Below are 25,325 nucleotides of genomic sequence, written 5' to 3' on the forward strand. Positions count from 1 at the left end.
TTATATTTTAAAATAATCTTTTGACTATAATTAATTCTAATGTTGAAAATTAAGTTAAATTAGATAAAATTAAAAATATTAGCTTCTTTTCATGCTAACACATTTCAACAAAATTTGAAATGAACAAAATTTATATTTCAAAATAAGCTCTTGACTATATTTTATTCTAATATTTAAAATTAAACTAAATTAAATAAAATTAAAAATATTAATTATAATCGATAAAGGTTTAGCTATTTCTATCCATTTTGCCAAATTTTTAATAGGTGTACTGAAAGTTATGAAATCTAAGAGAAAAAAAAAAAACACGGGCTGGAAGTAGGAGAAAACACGAGCTGGAAGTAGGAGAAATCTATGGAAATCTGGTCAAGGGGTCACCTGTCAGCAACAGCACAATGGACGTTATGAAAACGGACAATCCCTTAGCCATTCGCTTTTGCAAAGAATGGATACAAACAGCTACAACTATTTTACAAACTAATGCAGGACTCAAACCAGGAATAGCCTCAAAATCTTAGTAAGTCCAGCAAAATATTTATCCTAAATCTTCCTTTGTATCTACCAAATAAGCCAGAATAGAGCATCTCCATGCTACAAAATTGAAAACAGGCTTTAACCAAATGAATTGGCTACTCATTTGTGCTCCATATTTGCTTCTGTAAATGCAGGATCAAATGATTTCTCCTTGTCAGGCTACTCATTAGCCTCCTTGTCCAACTTCCTGTTTCGACAGTGCTTAGAGATATGCCCCCTTTTCCCACAAGAGTAGCAGATTACAGCCTTGTCATCAGTCTCTGTTTCTCGTTTCTTCCCATTCATTCTCGGCTTCTGCATATCTTTCATACCTGGTCCTTCATTCTTGGCATGATTAAAGAATAGAGAATTCGTAGGCTCCACTTGCTTGTCCTGGTTGCGAGACTCTTCCACCGCCCTTATACGTTCCATCAACTTCCGAAAAGGCAGATACTCCTCGCACATTAACTTGATGCAGAAGTCTTTCCACGATGGGGGAAGCTTGGAAATGATGGCACTAACATGAAATTTCTCATCAAAAAACATTCCAGAAGCAACAATAGAATCTGCTATGTTATTGAGTTCTTTAACCTGGTCAAGAACTGGTCTTTCATCTACTATCTGAAATTCAATATAATTTCTAACTTGAGATCTCTTCTTTCCAAACTCCTCATAAAGATAAACTAATTTTAGTTCTTCCCATAGTTCCCTGGCACTCTTAGTCTTCTTTGAATATTGATAATAAAGAGCATCAGATAGAGAAGTCAAGATGTTGTGGCGACACAGATGATCATCATTATACCATTTCTGCTCAGCAGCTTTGGCTTGAGCAATTTCTTCAGCACTTGCTTCTGGTCTTATATCAACACTAGGGCATGGATCAGTGAGGACATATGCAATCTTCAATTTATCCAAGAACGACTCCATAAAGGGTGCCCAAAGTTGATAATTCTTCCCATCAAACCGATTGATCTCAAAAGGAACAAATTCATGAAAAGAAGGTGTATTCACCAATTGAGAAACTTGGCTGGTATGTTCATTAGGAGTAGAATCATTAACTGATGTAGAGACCTGCTCATGCAGCCGAGAAGCAGTCACCAAATTAGAGGCTTCTCCATTGAGTCTGTGAGTAGAGGAAGTCGTCATATTAGAGATTTGCCTGTTAAGTTCACAAGGACTAGAAGCAGTCACTAAATTAGGGGCTTCTCCACTGAGTACATGAGAAGAGGCAGTCACCATGTTAAAGACTTGTCTATTAAGTTCACAAGGAGTAGAAGCAGTCGCCAAATTAGAGATTTGCTCATTTGAATCATCATGAAGGTTGGATCTGTAGGACATTGAATAATTGTCAAAATGACCATTGAGGTATATGCTTTCAATGTAATATTTGAGGAAAATTGTCAATTTGGAACAGTCTATAGAATTATAATAAAAGATTGCTATTGCATCATCATCAATAATATCTATAGTTAAAAACAAATGCAAAATCCTAATAACATTATGCGGTTTGCCTTCTTTCGGTGTTATTAAAGGCATTGTGAGGTGCCAGGCGAATTGATTGGAGAACTAAATTTTAGGTACTAATTAAAGGATACATCCCCATAATTATGCTGCTTAATTAGGGATTTATATCTATAATTAAGCTAATTAATTAGAGATGTATATCTCTATAATTATTCTAACTAATTACAGAACTAATTATAGGGATATACATATATCTTAACTAAGTAGGAAAGAAATAATATAATATCTACATAGTTGACTTCCAATATTCAATTATATTCCCATCATAGTTGTTAAAGGCTTAAGGTGCACCAAGGCACCAAGGGGTCTTGGAGTCTAGACGCAAGGTGCAGGCATGCTCTTGAGTGAAGTGAGGCGCAAAAATAATTTTATATACACACACACGCATGACAGACACACACAACAAAACTTCAAATACATAATCTTGCAATCTAAATAAAGTAAAAATAATCTGTTAATGGATTAAGAAGCTATCATATAGGGTCACAAATTCATACATTTCGGTCGATAAATCTTAGCAACATAAGCTATAGTATTTAGTATTTAGCAAGTTCACATATTCACTAAAGATCTCAGTCAAGAAATCTGAAATTTCACTCACACATTCATAGATCTCAATCAAGTTCACATATTATCACTCTCATGAAGGAAGCAAAATATAAGAAATCTCAGTTAAAAAAATTCCAATTGGGTAAGCAATATATCAGAGAAAGGAAAAAAACAATAGCAGAGAAAGAAGAGAAAAGGGGGAAAAAATACAGCAAAAATTTCAGTCACACTATAATAGTGGAAGAAGAAGAAGAGAAGGGAAAAATTTATAGCATACTGCAACAATCTCAGTCATGGCAGAACAGAAGAAAAAGAAGAAGAGGAAGGAAAAAGAAATAGCAGATGGGGAAAAGAAGAAAGACCATGCTACCATAAAAGAAGAAGAGGAGCAGGAGATTAGGAAAAAGAGAAGAAGAAAGAAATTAAGTAAAAATAAGAGAATCAAACCTGGACATCTGGTAGGTAAGCCTTCCACCTCCTCTTCTCCTTCTCTCTCTCTTTTTTATTTCTCTCTCTCTCTCTCTCTCAATTGGCGGCGGTGGCTTGATGGAATGAAAGGGCAGAAGATAGGTGCCTTAAAATAGGGCACCTGGGCCACTTCAGGCGCGCCTAGCTGAAATAGCTCGCCTCGTGGGGTACACGGTGCAAGCCTGTGAGCTTCTGGCACCTTGCGCCTCAGGCGCGCCTTTAACAACTATGATTCCAATATTGAAAAAATTTATATATATATATAAGAATATGCATATAATTCAACTAACAGATTAGAGATTTATATCCTTAGAATTATATTAACTAATTAATTAAGAAAGAATCAATACAATATCTATAAATATATGCATATATATATATGGTGGCGCCTCACTTCATAAAGACATCGCCTTGCCCTTCACCTGTTGCCTTAGTGTCGATGTTACCTTGATAACTTTGCCTTCTTTACACAAAAAGATTCCATGCCTCATTTCATAGAGAAACTCAAAGTGGCTCTTTTCATTATATTCCATCCACATCCCAATTTTTAGATTCATTTTTCATCAAACATTGCTATGTGTTTCAAAGATTCTGTCACAAATGATTAAAATGATATAACGATACTCTCACCTTGACTTTGATTTCAACTTTATAATGCCTTCTTCTATTAAAGGGACACTCTTTCTGAAGGCTAACCATTGTTCACCAGTCAAGCTAATTCCTGAAAATATAGTGACAACAGCTTTCAGCAAAAATGCAAATCACCGGACTATCAAAACTTAGAATATTAAGAACAGAAAAGGCTGTTAAGCAATCTGAAACCAACAAAGAAACAAGCATCCTTTGTACCACGTTTGCAATTAGAAAAAAAGAAATAAAAAAGAGCCCAAGTTATCACCTTTATTAGAACGAATCTGTCTTCCATCTTTATGATAAAATTCCCAGATCGATACAAATGATTTCCCTTTAAATTTCTGAATCACCACGTTCCTTTTATTGGATAGCTAAATCAAATTGAACATAAAAGTCAAAGATTGAAAATCGAAGGGGAGGGAAAGAAAGAGAGCTCAAGTTCTGTCAGCACTCAGCCCTCGCAGACTCGCATAGATAGTTCAACATCCGCTGACGTGAAGTCAGCCAACTAAGACGAGAGAAAATTTTCCCTCAAATTGATGAGGAGAAACATCAGCTAACTAAAGCAGAAAAGGTCATAATCCTTCCCGTTTTGGTTTCCAAAGCAAATGTGATAATATCACTCAGCCAGACACAAGATGAAAATTCAAATCATACAAGTTATAGCAATTATAAGCTAGGTTCAACTCTCCAATACTATTTCATGTTGCTATTATAATTTCCAATCGAAAAAATTAAAATGCCAATTGTTATCAGTCTCTCCATATGATTGCTACAAAAAAAAAAAATTGCTAAAAAAAGGGCTCAAGCAGCAGGAGATTAAGGTTCTAACCTTGCAAATAACGCGATTTCCCTCGCTATCAAATTCCTTCCTCGGTATTTCTTGCTGCCCTTCTCGCGCCATTTCTGGTGTGTCCTCTCGACCTCCATTGCTAGAACCGGCCTCTTTACCCTCCTCGGCACCAACCTCCAATGTAGAAAGCAAAAAGGACTCAACCAAGCCTCTGATAAATCTCTTGCAGTGGATATCAGATAGGTCGATACCGAGTCTCTCCGAAGCAGCAGCACGGACCTTGAACTCAGTCATCTCATTCATGTCAGCTTTCCTTAGTATGTGGAGTACCGTTTCCTGGATTTTCAGCTGAATTTCTGGTTCCATTGTCACAGAGAGCTAAGAGCTTAGCTTCGAGTTTCAGCTCGCACCGTGTTAGGGATTCAACATTCTCAGGTACAGGGTTACTAATTTCTAGACCGACTGATTATTATTGAATACCAAATTGGGAGCAAATTTATGAGCCTATAAGCGGAATACCACATATAAGTGATAGTTAAAATATTATTTTTTAAAAATTTTTATCAAACAATAGAAAAAGTTTTCTTAAAAGAATTTGTCAAAAAAAATTCCATAAATAAATTATTTTTAGATATAACTATTAATTTGTGGAATTTTGAAAAATATAAAATATTAGTTTTGTGGCTAATGCATTTGTAAGAGGATATATACAAATGTAAATATTTGTATAAGGAATAGCATAATATATTTTTTAAAAAAAAAAGAGAAATGTACAGGAAAGACGAAAATGCTATATTTAATTTTAATATCTTAAGACAAAATTCAATATTAATATTTAAATTTAATTAAAGTTCATCTTAATTATTCGTTTATTTCAAAATTGATTATTATACCATGCAAATTATATATTTTTATTATTTATTTAATAAAACATATATTTTTAATGATAACAATTTACATTTTATTGATTCAAAAAAAAAAAAAACAATTTACATTTTAAAAATTTAATAATTAACATTATTTAAACAGTTCCCATCCTCAATGATGACTTTGATTTCTCAGGGGTAGAATGTCATACGCAAATGAGTGCTAAAAATAACGCTAATAAAATGGCCCATTGGGCTTCTTAAATTTCTGGCCGCTGATGTTCAGCAACTATTATTCACCACTGTGGCTTCTTTCCCTCACTGGGGTTGCGGAGCCATGCAAAGATTACGGATGTGATGATACAGTTTAATTCAAATTTGAAAAATCCTTAATTTACATTCCAATCTTCATGACAGACAAGCCTCATGCCTAACCGGTAACCACCCATCTACTATACAATCCTACAATTGCGTTTGGATGGTGAACTACTATTACTTATCACACAAATTAGATGTCTCACTTAGAAATTTCACAAAATATATAAAATAACTTGCAGGTTAAAAGATTGTGGATAATAACTCTGTTTATTCTCCGTTGAGCAAGCCATTTAGCCCTTAAAGCTTAACTAAATACTTACTCATTTATCATATATAACTAAATCTAGATTACCTCTCAAGGATAGCTGAATAAATCAGGACATTTGATGGATTTGTTTGCTTTCTCTTCAGTCCTTCTCTGTGTAGTGCTTATCACTAACCTCCTTCAATCCCTAAAGCGAAACTCCAAAAGGCTTCCTCCAGGTCCGCCAAGGTGGCCAATATTTGGTAACCTTCTCCAATTGAGCCAGTTACCTCATAGAGACTTGGCATCTTTATGTAACAAATATGGGCCCATTGTCTATCTCCGCCTTGGCAGCGTTGATGCCATCACCACCGACGATCCTGAAATCATCCGCGAAATACTCCTTCGCCAGGATGATGTCTTCGCTTCCCGGCCACGGACTCTTGCAGCTGACCATCTTGCATACGGTTGTGGAGATGTAGCGTTGGCCCCGTTAGGCCCAAATTGGAAGCGAATGAGGAGAATATGTATGGAACACTTGCTAACAACTAAGAGGCTTGATTCTTTTGCCAAGCATCGTGCTGAGGAAGCTCAACATTTGGTGCGAGATGTTTGGGCACAAGCTCAGACTGGAAAGTCTGTGAACTTGAGAGAAATGCTGGGTGCATTTTCTATGAACAATGTGACTCGAATGTTGCTAGGGAAGCAATACTTCGGAGCTGAATCAGCTGGTCCCCAAGAGGCCATAGAGTTCATGCACGTAACCCATGAGTTATTTAGGCTTTTGGGAGTGATATATTTGGGTGATTATTTACCATTTTGGAGGTGGATTGATCCTCATGGTTGTGAGAACCAAATGAGGCAAGTGGAAAAAAGAGTGGACGATTTTCACTCCAAGATTATTGAAGAACATAAAATGGCAAGGCAAGTGAAGCAGGGAGAGGAAGTTAGAGAGGGAGAGATGGATTTCGTTGATGTTCTACTATCATTGCCGGGCAAAGATGGCCAAGAACACATGGACGATATAGAGATCAAAGCTCTCATTCAGGTGACTTCTATTCTTAATTTCCTTGCCTTTTTGCATTTAAGTTTTGATCTAATTTGGAAGTCATGGCTTGTTAAACATTATTGTTAGGATATGATAGCCGCTGCTACAGATACTTCAGCTGTAACCAACGAGTGGGCCATGGCAGAGGTGATCAAGCATCCACGTGTCATATGTAAGATACAGGAGGAACTTGATCATGTTGTAGGCCCAAATAGGATGGTGACTGAATCAGACTTGCCCCATCTCAACTATCTACGTTGCGTTGTACGTGAAACTTTTCGCATGCATCCAGCCGGACCCTTTTTAATCCCGCACGAGTCTCTACGTGCCACCACAATCAATGGCTACCATATCCCTGCTAAGACTCGTATTTTCATTAATACCCATGGACTAGGCCGAAACACCAAGGTTTGGACCGATGTGGAGGAGTTTCGGCCCGAGAGGCATTGGCTAGAAGATGGAAGTCGAGTAGAAATAAGCCATGGAGCCGATTTCAAGATATTGCCGTTCAGTGCCGGAAAGAGGAAGTGCCCTGGTGCACCGCTTGGAGTTACTTTGGTGCTAATGGGTTTGGCTCGGCTCTTTCACGCCTTTGATTGGTCTCCACCTAAAGGGCTAAGATACGAAGATATTGATACCACTGAGGTTTATGGAATGACAATGCCAAAAGCCATGCCCTTATTGGCTTTAGCTAGGCCACGTTTGGCAGATCATCTATATCAATGATTAAAGACGCGTTTTATTTTTATTTTCTTTCTCTTTTTCCAAAATCTCTCATATTGCCAACTTTTTGAAGACTATTTGGGAAAAGAACAAAAATACAAAAAAGAAAAAATCACTTTTAAATTTATTTAGAAATTATTCCATATAATATATATATATACAGGAATAGCAAATGTATTATTTAATTCGCACCTATATATTTCTTCCATATTATTAATTAAACGCAATTTATAAATTAGCAAAGAATAGTTAAAAATGTATAGAGTTAAGTTTTAGAACTTAGAAGAGAAAGGTACAAATTTTACTGCAAGTTCAGTTACGGAATATGTTATTTTGTTTTATTTTTAAACTGTAAAAATGGAATAACCTAAATAAAAGAGAAAGCAAAAAAGCAATGTTGACGAGACGAACGACGTCGTATAAATGTTAGGGAATTTAATCACCGCCTTCAGGCTTCAGCCCTTTCGAAACTTGAACAGCTGTGAAGAGGCCCCGCGTCTCCGGCTAAAAATTTACAATTTTTGGTCGACGACAACTTGCAAATCTAACACCAAGCTCAGAGTATAAATCTCCAATCCCTTCTTCGAAGGTGCCCAAAAACTAACTCTCCTTGCACAGCTTTACTCTTGCTCTACAATTTTCCTCGCAATCGTTTTGTTGTTATCTTCCTACTGACTCAGTGATCACCACATGTTCACTAAAATGCCTAAACAATGAGCTACTGCATCACGTTTATTTATTTATTTAACAAGTCCTGCATCGCATTTAACTTGCTCCTTCACCTGCTTTGGATTGGGCGTGATTTTGTAAATGTTTACTTTGGTTGATTTGAAAACATCGCATAAGAAGAACGTAATGATTATGTCTTGTTCACTGAAGGCGTTTCTTTTTTATTTTGTTACTTACAAATATTCCACTGAATATGAACTTAGAATTGATAATTTTTTTTTTTTGGGTTATAAATATGTTTTCCCCATTTCTCTGGAAGCCATAGAACGCACATCGGATTCTGTTCGTCATGTTTCTTCGACGAGCTGCAGCAGCATTGCCTTACTCAAGAAGGTTTCTTGCTGCTAAAAATACTCACGATCTTGCAAGTGCCGTCCTGGAGCTGAATAAGGTAAGATACCGTTATAGTCTTGAGTTGTAAACCGCAGCTTTAATGAAATAGAGTGTGATCAATTGCTTTTTATTGCATCATTGCATTTATTGCATACTTCTGCTGTGTTAATTATAACCTGCAGTTAGAGCCATCTTATGACGAAACAATTAGTTCCATCTTAAGAGAATTCACGTAATTACATGTTCTCCCTCTCATTTGTTCTAAAGGGAAGTCACTGAATTCATTTTGTAATCTTTTTTGTTATTATTATTATCATGATTTTCCTTAATGCTTGATCTAGGAAATGGAATCTGTCTTTGGTGAACTTCCTTCTGGTGGGCTTAGTGGTTCAGTCAATAATGATTATATGGCACAAGAACCACAGTTCAGTTCTCATGGACTTACGAGTTCTACTAGTAACAACTATTTGGCTGAGGCTCAAGAGTCGCAATCTGTATATCAGAACGTGAATCAGAATGCACCTGCGTTGACTCATGTTGGTAGTGCAGGAGAAGCACAAATGGTGGATGTGTCTCCCAAAGAAGCTAGTAAGAGAACTGCCATTGCAAGTTGCAAGGTAATTCTTGGGAAGAAGGTGTTTGATTTGGTTTCAGCCAACCAAATGGCAAAAGGAGATGTCCTTACGGTTGCCAAAATAGCTGGCATAAATGGAGCAAAGAATACAAGCAGCCTTATCCCACTTTGTCACAATATCACCCTAACTCGTGTTCGTGTAGATCTAATACTGAATCCAAATGATTATAGTGTTGAGATTGAAGGAGAGGCTGCATCTACTGGGAAAACAGGTGTTGAAATGGAGGCATTGACAGCCGTAACCACAGCTGGCCTGACAGTGTATGATATGTGCAAGGCTGCTTCCAAACAAATCCAGATAACAGAAGTACAGCTTGAGTCTAAAACTGGTGGAAAGAGTGGGGTCTGGAATCGAAAATTGGCAATACCAATTAATATGTCCATAAAAAATGAGAGAGAGCCAACAAAGGACAAAAAGTTACGGAGGTTTATCCTCTTAACTCTAAGACATATTGAGAGACTGAATTTACCTGAAAGTATGGTAATAGAGAGAGTATCATCGTGCTTTACATGTCGATCAATTGTTGTTGCTACTGAGAAACAATCTGAAGGTGGACTCTGCTTCCGTGTTGGGATTGTAACCACAGATGCCATGAGTGATACTGCAAAAAAAAGACTTAAATCTAAGTTTATGGAATTCGAAGAATCTCAGTTTTTTGTCAAGTTTCACAAGGGATGGGGAAAGATATGTGAAATTATAACAGGGCAAGACAAACATCCAAGTGTTTGGGGGCACTATGCCTTGGAAGAAATATTGGAGCTAGGTCGAGCTAGTAGGTATCATAGGAGGATCCAGATGGAGAGGAGCAGCAGCTGTTGAAGCAACATATGTGGGAATGAGTGTGGTTAAGTGATGCAGGGAGGACTTAAGGAGCAATGAGTTTTTGGAAGAAGAATATACAACTGTTGATGAGTGATGTCAGTTTAATGCATTACATCTGTGTGAAAGATCAGGTACTTTATTTCTCTGTTTTGTGATGTTTAATGGTAGAAAGAAGTATCATTATCAGCTTTTATTGCAAACTTTAAAATTTACTGTTTTTGGCTTCTGAACATGCCAAGGATGAGCTCTTTAAACTAAATGCTTCGGAGGATATACTGCCTAGGAAGCAAGGTGATGAAGGTTAACCGCTATGGATGATGGATAGATTAAATTTATAACATGCATAGCAAACATATGATATTTATATATTATCTTATCTCTAGTATTTTATCTGATCTTATATGTTTGTTATTAGATTTTTGTTACTTTATCTTATGAGTTTTTTTATCTAATAGTTGCTTGTATTAGATTTCTATTCTAATTAAAAGTATTATGATTGTATGAACCTATAATGAGCTCCCTCAAATGACCTTCTTTCCTATCAACTATCCCATGACACAATTCATAATCCGGGACCGTAACAACTTGCTATTAGAGTCTAGCGTCACAGAAGATCAATCTAGTTTACAACAGCAATGTTATGAACAAAAAGAGATATGAGTTTTGCTTGAAGGTATAGTTAAGCATTTAATCTTGGCAAAAAAGGTGAAAGAAAAGCCGGTCATCAGGTAATTCAACAAATCTACTAGTGAAGTTGAATTCCTTCGTACAACAATCACATTTGAATGACTTAATTCAGCAAATCTTTGAATTAGTTCACATCTTCAACAGGGAGGCAAACCAAAATCAAGCTATATCGAGTAGTAGCAAACAAATTTTTGGTCAACAAGTGAATGAGAGTATAGAGTACCTCTGGTGTGATGAAAAGGGACGTAGAGTTATACTTTTGGTCTAGATACCCAAGTTTGAAAATTATTAGTTAATTAGCAAAACTGTCCTGAATTTGCAGCTACATGGGAGTTGAACAATTATTTTCAGATTGCATATTCTATCTTTAACCTTGAGGACAAGCTCTTTTTTCCAGGGGGAGTGATGTTATGGACAATGGATAGATTAAATTCATAACACGCATAGCAAACAGGTTATATTTATCTATTATTATCTCTAATATTTTATCTTATCTCATGTGTTTGTTATTAGATTTTTGTTATATTAATTTAGGAGTTCTTTATCTAATAGTTGCTTGAATTAAATTTTTACTCTAATTAAAAAGTATTATAATTATATGAATCTCCATCATATAAGATGTTTAATTTTATTCAATAAAATAAGTGGAATTTATTATTAAAATTGTGAGATTTAAGACTCTCTCATTAACAAGTCTGAAGTGTTAAGAGCTCCCTCTAATGAGCTCCTTTCCTATCAACTATCCTAACAACAACAACTGAGCTATTTGGGACCAAGAATTTCAGCATCAACCATAATCTTGTGGTTGCTAATATCCCAATTGGTTCCTTCATTTTTGGCTATTTTTCTGCTCTTGTATATCACAAGGAAGGTAATGAAGATGGAAAATGCATGGGGATGCAATGCTATAGAACCACTTTAATTATCTGGGGTTCACTTTGTTTTCTGGGCTCTACCTTTGCTTTGATTCTATATGCTTGGATGCGAAAGTTCTACTCGAAAGTAAATCATTGAGTGTCCCGGTGCATATGCTCTCTTACTAATAAAGAATGGGTCTCACTCTCTGTGATTCAAACAAATACTAACTTTATGGGATTGAGAGAGTACATATACACGTGATGTACTGTATAATTTACCTTACTTATGAGCCAAATAGATCATATATTAATTAGCAGTTAAATAGGTTTAGACTCCATAATTACACATATATTGTAATGAAATTACATTTAGATACTACATGGTTTGGTTTAACATAATCATATATTTCTGAAATGGATGGAATTCTCAAATTAAAGTTTGCTAACAGTTCTGAAAACTCTATAGTTGTTATTTGTTACGTAATTGGAATTAATCTTTGTTGCCTAACAATTTGGGTAACGTTTGCCTGTTTGCCTTTTCACATTGGTAACCATTAGGAACAGTTTTGATTTGATGTCAAATAATGAACTGGATTCAGAAATCGGTTATCACACAGCTTGTTTTAATTTAATTTAATGATTTTAGATTATGAGGGAACCGAAAAAAAAAAAAAAAACTCTTTTTGAAAAATTAATAATCAAATTAACAACAAAAATGATTTATGTTGGTTGAGCCGAGCCTTGGACATATATTTATGATTTAAGGTGAAGTTTTCAGGGGTAACCATTATTAGTGGAGAACCATTGGATATATGAAAGACTACTAATAACAAGTCTATTATGATATGAATTATTTGTGATGTGTTATATTTACATGAACAACATAATTTATCCTTTTTCCTTAACTCCTAGGTATATAGGTTCAAAGATAGAGCTAAGGGCAACATGGATAGAGTCAAATTTTATTAATATAATAGAATCCGTGGTGGACATGTAAATTAAATTATGCTTCTAGTATTGTGCTATGCCCTTAGTATATGTTTTAGATCCCAGCTTATATTTGATGTACTATGTATGTAAAGTTTTTAATTTATATTATATCTTATTGAAATTTGAGTCATGTATATAATGAATGCATGGAGCCTTTGATGGAGGGTATGACTATATTTTAAAGTTTTATATATGCCGAGTTTTATTGATGATGGCATTTTCATAGATGTTGTTGAGATTATACCGGGATTTTATCAAGTATGCACGATGCATATTAGGCTTATTATAAGTTTCATCCTAATGCAAACAGTGGATCGTTATAATTATACTACAAATAATTATCAAGGCATATTCATATAATTAAGTCATAATCAAGTAATTACATATAACTCTAATGTCATACAATTAGGTAAAAAATACCAAAATTATATATTTTAAGCTCTAATTTGATATAATTATAACACATATAAGTAAATAAAAAGTCATACTCGTGTAATCAAGCCATACTTTAATAATTGCATGTAACTCTAACTTCATGAGACTAGATCAAAAGTATTGAAATTATTTTATTGAAGTTCTAATTTGATATAATTACACTCATATATAAGTAACAATAATTAAGTCATACTTGCATAATCAAGCCATAATAACTTTTTATGTAACTCCAATATCATGCAATTAGGTCAAAATTATCGAACTTATGTAATTAGTTTGATGTAATTGCATTTATATACAAGCAATTACCGAAATATGCTTGTGTAATCAAGCCATAATTCTAATATCATATGATTAGATTAAAAGTACTAAAATTATATAATTCAGATTTTAATTTGATGTAATTGTACTCATTAAGTAACTAGCAAGTCATATTCGTGCAATCAAGTCATACTCGAGTAATTGCATGTAATTAAGTCAAGAATACTAAAATTATGTAATGCAGATTCTAATTTGAAATAATTGTATTTATATATTAGTAGACATACTTGTGTAACCAAACCATTGGATTATGTAATTGCATAATCTTATACTTTTTTGGCATTTTCCATTTAATAAATCCATAAATTCTTCAATAAAGTCCAATAGACCCATAAGCCCTGCAATTCATAATGATCCGACCAACTTCATACCAATCTTCTTTTGTGCTAGCGACAGAATCACAATGAATTTAGGATCAGACTATTTTATATATATATATATATATATATATATATATATATATACAGTAGGCATTTTCCTTTTAATAAATTCTTGAAAATCAATAAAAATCAAACAATATTACTCACATATGGGGTAAGTTTAAGCAGACTGCATTTGTTGGTTGAAGGCGTGATTGACTTTGATTGCCGGACTGCATTCAAGTATCCCTGAAATCTTTGGTGCGAAGCTTGGGGGACGTTACTGACTCTTAATTGCTGGCTTGTGTTTCTCTTGCTAGATGCCATTCAGGTATGGTGTAGGCGTTCTTCCCAATTCCTCTGGCTAACATGCAACCCATGCATTTGTCAACATCACATCAAATATTAAACCCTTCAATTGTTTTAAGTTCTATTGGTTCAAATTTCATATTTATAAATTAAATTTTTAATTTTAAATAAAAAATTCTAATTTATTATAATTATAATAATTTTTTAAATTAATTTTATATAGTATATAGGCTGAAAAAGTTTCTATTACCTTGAATTCTCAGTTTTAAAATGTCTTAAAGGTTGGCCCTTAGTTAGACTGTTAACACTTGTTAGGAAGGGAAAGTCTTGCATCGCAAGCAACCTAATTTCTATGTTATAGCATTCGTTACCTTATCTGTTGTTAAATTTAAATTAATTTATATGATATATTATATATTTTTATTTTTATCACATAAATAATTTAATTAATTAACATTAAATTTTGATTAAAATTTTAAACTCTTAATTATATAAAAATTTAAATTATATAATTAAAATATTTAATTTTGTCATAATTAAATAAAAATTTTAATTGAAAATTTTAAATAATTAAGAGTTTAAAATTTTAATCAAAATTTAATTTAAATTAATTAAATTACTTATATAATAAAAGTAATAACACATGGTGTATCACGTGATAATTTTGTCATCATCTAATTGTTTTCAAATGGATTCATTCAACGATGTAAAACATCACAATGTAATAAAAAAATCAATTAAAAGAGATCCTATAATTCCAATTAGAAATTCGTTGGGCCCTTTAGGAACAGCCCTTCAAATTGTGAATTTTTATTTATTTTACCATTTAAATTTAATAACTCATAATCAGATCTCGGTAACTAAATATGAGTTAATTTAAATTTGATCAAAATTAATTTAAAAAATTATTATAATTTTAATAAATTTAAAAATTAAATTTTTTTTATTTAAAATTAAAAGTTTAGATTATAAATGCAAATTTTTTTTTAGCCCAACGAACCTAATTTTAATTGTAATTTATGAGCTTAATCACATCTATTAAGGATAACAGAATACGAATATCCATCACCTAGGTCATGTGAGTAAATTATTATTGTGATGTGAATCCAACAAGGAAAGGCAGTCTTACAAAATATCTTAACCGTTTTTTTTATTTATTGAATACCCCTATGTTTAATAAATTGGGTTGAAATTTTTTACTCAGGACCTCTTGTTTTAGGCCTAAACTAGTCTCATTGCACCCAGATTGATCGGATAATTAGTTTTTTATTCTAATAATATATTTTTTATATTTATATTTTAAAAATCATATTATAATTTTTAATAGCAAATAAATTATTATTATTGTATCTCTTTACTTCATTCTTATCCATTCCCTCTGCTAATAAACAGAGTTTTGGTTGAGAAAATAAATAAAATTTTATTCTTTTAATACGCTTACTCGATATAAATATAAATTAGTTAAATTAATAAATTTGATACTCAATCATTCATATTAAAGAAAATAAAAATTCACATTTGGACTTATTTATTGTGGATTTGGACACTTTTTTTTAATTGTAATTCTTGTGGTTTTTGATAAATTACGTTTAGGGATAAGAAAATGGAGCAGAAACCACAGAAAAAATAAAAGAAGAAGGAGGAAAAAATAAGAAGAGAAACTTCTATTTTCTTACAAATTTAAGTTAATTTAATTTTTAATTTAAATATGAAAACTAGCCAAATCTCAAATAAGTTATAGACTATTATAACAAGATAGATAATGTGGTAAAAATCTAATAAATGGAAAATATGATCCCATAAAAAAAAACGATGTGGATATCTCAAACATCCTGTTTATTTTCAAGATTCTCTACTCTAAATAGGATCAGTCTTTACTATTATTAAACATAATCTAGTATATCCCATTATATAAGTGATAATGGAATCACCGACATATTAGCCGGAAATATTCCTTATCAAGCAAGCCAATCAAATTATCGCTAAATTATTAAGATATATTATATTTATTTTCATTTTCTTACAATATCCCTTATTAAGTAGCGAACCACATTATCGGGATATACTATATTTATTTCTACTTTCTTATAATATCTTTTATCAAGCAGTCAACTACGTTATCGCTAGATTATCAGGATATACTATATTTATTTTCACTTTCTTACAATATGAGAGAAAAATTATATAAGCAAATGTACGTTATTTTTTTATATTACTCAAATTCAAAATAATTCATTATATTTACTCATTAATTATATTAACTTGAGTATCGATGTAACTGCTGTAGACACCCATCACCTCATATTCATGACAGTCCATCATTTTATATTCTCTTTTTTATAGGTTTAACCAATCATGATATATTTTTATTTTTTTCTACATCAATAACTAAAAAATTATTCATGAAGTGTATTCTGGCTACATCAATATCTAAAGAAATTTTTATGTTTTATTAAATTAAAATTATGTTATAAATTAATAATTAAGAAATAGTATTGTTACGTCACGTTAGTTAGATTGAAATTGACCTCTCAAAAGGTTTCGTTAGAAATAGTATTGAATTGTTTGTTTGTTACATGCATACATCTTTCATTATAAAAAAGTTTCCAATTATTAACGGATTTTAATTTATTAATATTTTTAATAAATTTAAAAATACATTCATAATTTTAATATAAAATATTTTATATAAAAATTTATTAATGAATTTAAAATTCATTACTAATTTATAAATATATAAAATAATTAATGTTAAAATTTATTACCATATTTCATTTATAAAATAATTAATATTAAAATTTATTATTAAATTTCAAATATGTTAATAAATATATTAGTAATTTATTAATGAATTTTAATCAATTAATAAAATTTAAAAAAATTTTAAATTATTAATAAATTTTAAATCAGTTAATAATATACTTAAAAAATTAACAGACAGTTAATAGCTCAAAAAATTACTAATAAATTTAAAAATTTGTTATTAAATTTTATTATTAATTTAATAAATAAAAAAATATTGAATTTATCAATAAATATTATCCATTAATAAATTTATTAGTAAATTTAAAATCAAATTCGCTTAAAATTTCTGCATTTATTTTTTTTAAATTTATATTTTTAAATTATCAATAGATTTATTAATAAATTTTAAATTCATTCATAATTTCTAAGGAAAAAAGTCTTTTTTTTTTAAATTCAATACCAAATTGCGAATCTATTATAAATCCGTGTTTATAAATATAATATCACATTCTTTCCTTTCCTTTAATCATTCATTTATTTTATTATTTTAATTTTTTCATTTCCTTTTTTTAAAATTTTTTTTATTTTACTTTCTCATCTCATAATTTTTTTCTCTTATTTTTCTATTATTTTTCTTTCATCTCTTATTTTTTTTGAATCATTCTCATCACTCTTCTATTATTTTCTTCTCTTTTCTCCATAATTTTTTTAATCTTCTCCATTTTCTTTTCCTATTAATTTTTACTCTTTTTCTTATTTTCTTTCTTTTCCTATATAATTTTCATTCATATTATTTTCTCTCATATTATTATCTTCTATCATTTTTTTCTATCTATAATTTTCTATTTTTTGTCTTTATTTATTTTCTTCTCCAATCATTTTTCTTTTTCTTCATCTCTCTAATCATCTTTTTACCCTACTCTCATTCTTTCCTTTTTTTTTCATAAATTTTATTTTTTTATCATTTTTTTCTTTCTTTTTCTTTTTTCTTTCTTTTTTATTATTTTCTTTCACTTTTTATATATTTCTAATAAATATTAGACATAAATTAAAATTTTAGTAATAATAATAATATAATTTTAAATCTTATTAAATTAATAAAAAATAATATTAATAATAAAATTTACAATTTAAGTGAAATAATAATTATTTTAAAATTATTTAAATTTTTAATAAATTTACATACATATTCCAATTTATTGATAATTCACTAACGAATTTACTAACGAATTTCACATTTATTAATACATTATTTTTCTCCCAATTTACAAATAAATTTAAAATTTATTAATAATAATAATGGAACTCCATTCATAAATATGTTAATAATTCTAATTTATTTGTAATTTATTGATAAATTATTTATCAATAAATTTTTATTAAATTACCAATAAAAAATTCTATTAATAATCCAAAAATTTCTTAATTACTCTCAACTTGAATTACTTGTTCGCTTAATTCTTTATCCATATTCTATTATTTGCTTCATAAAAAAGAGTAAAATTAAATTAATATTTGCTACTTATTATTATTATATATTAAATTCATAACAAATACTAACAACGGTATCATTTTCAAATTATTATAATACTCTACATTTTATTATTTGAATATTAATTATTATTTTTTCTTCATAATTAAATATATATTATTATACTCTTTATCTAATAGGATAAAAAATATTAACCCTTCATTTGAAATCAAAATTTTGTAGAATTCAATTTATTATTTTTCTTTTTATAAAATTTTTATTTAAAATAAAAAAATTAAAAATTTTTACTTTTAAAAAATTTTCATCAGAAATAAAATTATGAATAATTTTATAAGAATTTATTTAAATTTTTTTCTTATAAAATTATTTATGTCAAACGAGATAATTTGAAACAAAGGGAGAGAATCCAAAATTTGAAATAAACTTTCAGATTTTGTGGAAGTAAAATAAGCATGATCTTCTCCTCCTTCCTTCCACAAAATAAGCATGATCTTCTCCTCCTTCCTTCCACAACATAAGCATGATCTTCTCCTCCTTCCTGCCCTAATCTAAGGGATAGCATTATGGGTCTCAAAATATATATTATATATATTTTCCTCTATCTGTATAAAATCACATAGGTAATCCAGTGCAAAATTGATCATTCCTCTCTCCTTGCCATGACTTCTCCTAGAGCTCGCCAATGGCTAAGCGTTGTAGGTACCATATGGCTATAATCAGTAACTGGAACAAACACAAATTTTCCTGCATATTCATCCCAACTCAAACAGCTTCTCTCCATGTCTCAACTACAGCTTAACAATCTTGCTTTTGCCTCAGATGCTGGGAAAATTTTCGGTTTCTTTTCAGGCATTGCTGCTTTTTATCTTCCCTTGTGGCTTGTTCTCTTGATCGGTTCTGCTCTTGGTTTGATCGGTTATGGAGTTCAATCTCTCTTCTTAACAAGTTATATTTCTTCTCTTTCCTATACCCATATCTTCTTACTCACTGTTGTAGCAGGAAACAGCTAGCATCTGTTGGATCAACACAGTTTGCTATGTAGTTGCCATTCGCAATTTCCCATTTCATCGGCAGCTCGCCTTGGGATTATCCACCAGCTATCAAGGATTAAGTGCTAAGATATATACAGTACTCGTTGATGCTTTGTTCTTTTCTTTCCCTGACAAAAGAGCTAAAGCCTATCTTATTCTTAACTCCATCTTACCGTTTCTGGTTAGTGTTTTAGCTGCACCAGTAGTCAGAGATGTTGTTGATATTGGAAATAGCAAGAACATGAAAAGTGGGTTCACGGTATTGTTTATTATAACAATAGTCACTGGAATTTTTGCTGTGATCACGAGTTTGAAGTCCATGGCAAGTGGGTTGCCACCTTTGGGTATTGCAATTGGTGTTGTGGGATTTCTCTTGGCTCCCCTTGTAATCCCTTTGGCAGTGAAGATCAGAGAAGTTTTAGCAGCAAAATGGATGTTAAACAGAGAAGCAAAGGTGCGTACTTATACTGCAGAAGAGAATGATGATGCAGAAAGAATGGAGAGTGGGGTGACAGAAGGAGATGACACAAGGGAAGCCATTGAAGTCGGTGTGAAGGAAGAAATTGGAGTGAAATTACTGTTAACGAGGTTGAATTTTTGGTTATATTTCTTTGTATATTTATGTGGTGCAACACTTGGGCTTGTGTATTTGAACAACCTAGGACAAATAGCCGAGTCTCGTGGATATTCAGGAACTTCTTCTCTGGTTTCTTTGTCTTCCTCATTTGGCTTCTTTGGTCGTCTCATTCCATCTCTGGTGGACTACTTCTTCCCAAGGTAAAATTCAATTTCTTTTCAAAGTCTCTCTCTCTTTTTCACATGTTTGGTTTTTTTTTTTCCTTTGCTCTCTCTTGTCTTCTCTCTCCTTTTATGGGTAGTTGGGATTTTATTGAGTTCACTTACTTTTTGTGCTAATTGATACATATTACTGTCTTAAGTTGAGAAATTTAAGAAACATATTGACTTTAGTTGCTTTTCTTTGTCCAAAAAGGCCAAAAAAAATTTCCCATTTCCATTTCAATTTTATTTGGATTTTGCAGGAGGAAGCACTTGATTTCAAGACCAACTTCTATAGCTGCACTAATGACTCCAATGGCTGGAGCCTCTCTACATCAGCACTGCTATTATTGGTATCTGTTTTCAGTATCAACAACAACTGGTCTATTTGGGACCAAGAATTTCAGCATCAACCATAATCTTGTGGTTGCTAATATCCCAATTGGTTCCTTCATTTTTGGCTATCTTTCTGCTCTCCTTTATCACAAGGAAGGTAATGAAGATGGAAAATGCATGGGGATGCAATGCTATAGAACCACTTTCATCATCTGGGTTCACTTTGTTTTCTTGGCTCTACCTTGCCTTTAATTCTATATTCACACCTACTCGAAAGTACATATAGAATTAAAAGGCAAGGTAGAGCCAAGAAAACAAAGTGAACCCAAATGATGAAAGTGGTTCTATAGCATTGCATCCCCATGCATTTTCCATCTTCATTACCTTCCTTGTGCAGAAAAATAGCCAAAAATGAAGGAACCAATGTGGATATTAGCAACCACAAGATTATGGTTGATGCTGAAATTCTTGGTCCCAAATAGCTCAGTTGTTGTTGATACTGAAATAATAAAGAAATTGCTCCTCTACAGATACCAATAATAGCAGTGCTGATGTAGAGAGGCTCCAGCCATTGGAGTCATTAGTGCAGCTATAGAAGTTGGTCTTGAAATCAAGTGCTTCCTCCTGCAAAATCCAAATAAAATTGGTGCTGATGTAGAGAGGCTCCAGCCATTGGAGTCATTAGTGCAGCTATAGAAGTTGGTCTTGAAATCAAGTGCTTCCTCCTGCAAAATCCAAATAAAAGCAACTAAAGTCAATATGTTTCTTAAATTTCTCAACTTAAAGACAGTAATATGTATCAATCATATATTAATTACACATATATTATATTGTAATGCAAGTAAATGAAAATTATATTTAGATACTACATGGTTTAACATAATCATATACTACATATGTTAAACCATGTATCTAAATGTAATTTTCATTTACTTACATTACAATATAATATATGTTTAATTAATATATGATCTATTTGGCTCGTAAGTAAGGTAAATTATACCCTATATCACGTGTATATAGGGATGAGTATTATTCGATTCAAACTGAAAAAATCGATCGAATCGAATTAATTTAAAAATTCAGTTCGATTTTTTATTTAATTCGGTTCGGTTTTTAATTTTAAAAATTTCGATTATTTCGATTTGGTTGGGTTTTGATCAGAAAAAAATTAAAAAAACTGAACCGAATCGATTAGGGATAATAATATATTATTTTCAATAATATAGAGAAATTAAATCATATTAAAATTAAAATATTTTAATTAAATTTTAAAATACTAAAAATAAAGTGTAAAAAATAAAAAATTTATTAAAAATCGAAATCGATCAAATTAAACCGAATCGAACTGAATCAGACCGGTTCAATTTGATTCGATTTATAATCAAAATCAATTCGATTCGATTTTCATAAATATTAAATTTTAATTTTCAGTTTATTCAGAACCGACCGAATGCCCACGTCGACGTGTATATCTACTCTCAATCACATAAAGTTAGTATGTTTTTTGAATCACAGAGAGTGAAACCCATTCTTTATTAGTAAGAGAGCATATGCGCCGGGACCACTTAATGATTTATTTTGGAGTAGAATTTTCGCACCCGCACATATAGAATTAAAGCTAAGGTAGAGCCGATGATCAGGATCTGGATCCAGAAATCGATTATCATGCAGCGTGCGTTAATTTAATTTTATATACCTTTTTTGAAAAATTAATAATCAAATTAACAACAAAAATGATTTCTATTGGTTGAGCCGAGCCTTGGACATATATTCATTAAGTTCACATACATAGGAATTTATCCTTTGTGAAAGATCTTATAGTAGTATGTAAGGACTTAATGGATCTACAATAAGTCTTTAATTTAAAGACTCTGGTCTTACTTCCACTAAGTAAATATTACTTTTAAAAACTAGGGTTGTTCAATAATTGATTTAAATTAAATTTAAATTCAAATCAACTTAATTCATTATAACACATAATTAATTACTTTTATGAAATAAAATAAAAATTAATTTATTAATTAATGGTATATTAATTATAAAATATAATAAAAAATTACATTTAAATTCAAATTATTTACTAATCCCACACCTTATCAACTATTAAAACTAATTTATTAATTAACGCTATATTAATTATAAAATATAATAAAAATAATTTATATTTCAATTATAAATTGGCTAATAAAATAAAAGCATAATTAAAAAAATATAAATTGGAAAGCATTATAAAAAAATTAAATTAAAATAATTAAATAAAAATAAAATAATTAAATTTAGATATTACATTTTAAATAATAACGAAGCAAAAAATATCTAATTAATTTTATAAATTATATTAAACTAAAAAAACTTAACTTCAAAATAAAATTTTTATTTTTATTATTTTAGAAATTAAAATAATTAAAATAAAATATTAAAATATGTTCCGTATATTATTTTAATTATTTTCAAAAATATAATTAATTTAATTTTATAGAAATTAAAAAACAAAATATATTTTGCAAAATATTTTAATTTTTTTAGAAATGTGACTACTTTTAAATTTTGTATGGATTAAAAATTAAAATAATTTAAATGTGATTAATTTTAATTTTATAGAAATTAAAAAAATTATTCCACCTGAAATAATTAAAAAAAATATATTGTAGCGGAAAAATATAGATAATTTTTATTTTTTAAAAAATTAAAAAATAAAAATAAAAACAAAAATAATTAAACTGAGATATTTCATTTCTAATAATAATAGAGATAAAAAAATCTAATTAGTTTTAGTATTATATTCAAACTAAATACAACAAGTAATGAATAAAATGTAAAGTTAGAATTTAGGATGTATAATTGAATATAAATATAAAAAATTATATAAATTGAATAAAATATTTAAATTAATTTAAAATAACCATTAATCAAGTTGGTTGGTGATGCTACATAACAAACACCTAAAGCAAGTCATGAGTTATTACTATGAGATAGGCACATATGGCAAAAACTCAATGAGTAAGAAACGCGACACCGTAATATCCGGATTCTCATCAAAACTCGTTCTTTTTTTGGTAACGCAAGTTTCAATATGAAGTTACTGTTAGCAGGGACAATCCAGTATATTCTATTACAACTGTAATCTTGGGATTACCAATCTAGCTGGCAATGCCTTATATCAAGCAACTAGTCACATCATCGCCGGATTATCGGAAAATATTATATTTATTTCCACTCACAGTATAAAATGAGAAGAATCCTAGAGGTAAAAATACGTTATTATCTAATACTACTCAAATTCTAAGCAATCCATTTTCTCTATCCTTTGATATACTGAGCGTCAGAGTGGGTGCTGTGCGCACTCACCACCACCTCACATTCTATTCTTTGCAGGTTCTATCCAATCACAGCACAACTCCATTTCAGTCACGTCATCAATCTAATCTCTATAATATCATTTGGTTTCATTGCTGGGAGAATCCATTAAACTCTATCTGCATTTGGTTAAAATCAGTCTCTTATTTTCTTTCTTTCTAAAAGAAAAATCTTTCCTATCTATCTCTTAAAATGGATGAAATTGTACATGTTATTACGAGAGGACCTGATATGGCTAAAGAAATAAATAAGCGGGTACCAGAAGACGTCCTATCTGTCAATCAAGAACTGTGGACCAAGCAGGAGGTGATGTTCGATCTAGCTGATAAAATGATTAGATTCTTTTAGAATGATCCGTTGGTCATTAAGATCCTCTTGAATTGGTATGAGGTAAGACAAGTATTAGTGGATACAGATAGCTCTGTTAGCCTTCTTATCTTAAATATTTTTAACAAATTAGATTTAGATAAAAACAGTCTTGTTAGAGTTTTCTATTCTTTAGTAGGATTAGGATCTAAGATCGTGGCAGTGCTGAGTACCATTAACTTTCCCCTAGTAATGGGTGATGAAAAGTATAGACGAGAGTTGTATGTGGAGTTCGCGGTGACAGATATCCCATTTGCATACAATGTCATACTCGGCCTCCGATCCTAAACTGCCACAACATCGTTATTAATATGGGTGCTATGTGTTTTAAGCTTCCATCTCCAAGGGGGATCACAATAGTCCAAGGCAATCCGAGGATGGTCAAAGAAGATTATGACATCCAATAAAAGTCTCGGAAAAGCAACCATGCCCATCAACTTGCTGGAGAAACCAGAGTCTCACATAAAGCCAGAATCGACAGACTCGGTAGAGAAGGTCCAGATAGGCAAGGAGCAAAAGATATAGTTCAGCATTGTATTAACCGGTGAAACAAAGACTCGTCTAGTAGAGTTACTAAAGAGTCGAGTAACCACTTTCACTTAGTCTCTAAAGGAGGTAACGAGTGTGGACTCAGCTCTTATCACCCATAAGCTATCTTTTGATAAGAACGTCAAATCAGTCCAATAAAAGAAAAGAAAGTTCGCACCATATAGATAGCAAGTAATAAAAAAAGAGATTGATTGTAACGACCCGGTGACCGGACCGCTACCGGCGCTAGGATCCAGATCGACTTAAGGCCGCCGGGACCCGTAGCAAGCCTACTATGCATTCTATAAACCTGGTAAATCCCATACATGATCAACAATTTCCATAAAAATTTGAAACTTTACATCTACCAAGCTTAATCCTGTGCATGCACATTCTCTGTAAACATAAAACCCCATACTAGAGCCCTCATCAAATGCTCTAGTTGGGTCATCATTTCATATATTAAGCTTGGTTCTCATCATATATCATTATAACACATAATAATATACAGATCATGTACAAAAGGGATCAACC

At 31.2% G+C, this 25,325-nt stretch overlaps 3 protein-coding genes and 1 pseudogene across 4 annotated transcripts; 3 read left to right on the forward strand and 1 right to left on the reverse strand.

Annotated features, from left to right (window-relative positions):
- Window positions 1-402: 402 nt before the first annotated feature.
- Window positions 403-4,972, reverse strand: LOC110615833. Its single transcript, XM_021757988.2, has 4 exons — window positions 4,520-4,972; window positions 3,953-4,058; window positions 3,685-3,775; window positions 403-1,840 (listed from the first exon to the last, which is right to left on the reverse strand). Exons 1-4 carry the CDS (start codon window positions 4,844-4,846, stop codon window positions 694-696), a joined length of 1,671 nt encoding a protein of 556 aa, XP_021613680.1. The 5' UTR covers window positions 4,847-4,972; the 3' UTR covers window positions 403-693.
- Window positions 4,973-6,001: 1,029 nt separating this feature from the next.
- LOC110614660 (cytochrome P450 703A2) lies at window positions 6,002-7,682 on the forward strand. The gene is made up of 2 exons (XM_021756268.2): window positions 6,002-6,956; window positions 7,044-7,682. Exons 1-2 carry the CDS (start codon window positions 6,051-6,053, stop codon window positions 7,680-7,682), a joined length of 1,545 nt encoding a protein of 514 aa, XP_021611960.1. The 5' UTR covers window positions 6,002-6,050.
- A 430-nt stretch (window positions 7,683-8,112) lies between these two features.
- LOC110616284 (cyclic pyranopterin monophosphate synthase, mitochondrial) lies at window positions 8,113-10,593 on the forward strand. Of its 2 annotated transcripts, none has more exons than XM_021758662.2 (3): window positions 8,113-8,268; window positions 8,674-8,799; window positions 9,083-10,593. In XM_021758662.2, the coding sequence occupies exons 2-3, from the start codon at window positions 8,698-8,700 to the stop codon at window positions 10,193-10,195; spliced, it is 1,215 nt and encodes a 404-aa protein (XP_021614354.1). In that variant the 5' UTR covers window positions 8,113-8,268; window positions 8,674-8,697; the 3' UTR covers window positions 10,196-10,593. The 2 variants fall into 2 exon arrangements, with proteins under 2 accessions (XP_021614354.1, XP_021614355.1); XM_021758663.2 differs by having other exon boundaries at window positions 8,117-8,268; window positions 8,668-8,799.
- Window positions 10,594-19,052: 8,459 nt separating this feature from the next.
- LOC110614561 lies at window positions 19,053-21,019 on the forward strand (annotated as a pseudogene).
- Window positions 21,020-25,325: the final 4,306 nt, after the last annotated feature.

Source organism: Manihot esculenta, chromosome 5 (assembly GCF_001659605.2).
Source record: "Manihot esculenta cultivar AM560-2 chromosome 5, M.esculenta_v8, whole genome shotgun sequence".
Classification (NCBI taxonomy): Eukaryota; Viridiplantae; Streptophyta; class Magnoliopsida; order Malpighiales; family Euphorbiaceae; genus Manihot; species Manihot esculenta.

What these genes read in the sequence shown, in the direction of transcription:
- LOC110615833 (XM_021757988.2), bottom strand. Translation starts at nt 4,846, where the DNA reads ATGGAACCAGAAATTCAGCTGAAAATCCAGGAAACGGTACTCCACATA. An exon ending in GAAATCGCGTTATTTGCAAG is followed by an intron (nt 4,059 to 4,519) that starts GTTAGAACCTTA and finishes AATTTGATTTAG; the next exon opens with CTATCCAATAAAAGGAACGT. An exon ending in ACAGATTCGTTCTAATAAAG is followed by an intron (nt 3,776 to 3,952) that starts GTGATAACTTGG and finishes CTATATTTTCAG; the next exon opens with GAATTAGCTTGACTGGTGAA.
- LOC110614660 (XM_021756268.2), top strand. Translation starts at nt 6,051, where the DNA reads ATGGATTTGTTTGCTTTCTCTTCAGTCCTTCTCTGTGTAGTGCTTATC. An exon ending in AGATCAAAGCTCTCATTCAG is followed by an intron (nt 6,957 to 7,043) that starts GTGACTTCTATT and finishes CATTATTGTTAG; the next exon opens with GATATGATAGCCGCTGCTAC.
- LOC110616284 (XM_021758662.2), top strand. Translation starts at nt 8,698, where the DNA reads ATGTTTCTTCGACGAGCTGCAGCAGCATTGCCTTACTCAAGAAGGTTT. An exon ending in CCGTCCTGGAGCTGAATAAG is followed by an intron (nt 8,800 to 9,082) that starts GTAAGATACCGT and finishes TGCTTGATCTAG; the next exon opens with GAAATGGAATCTGTCTTTGG.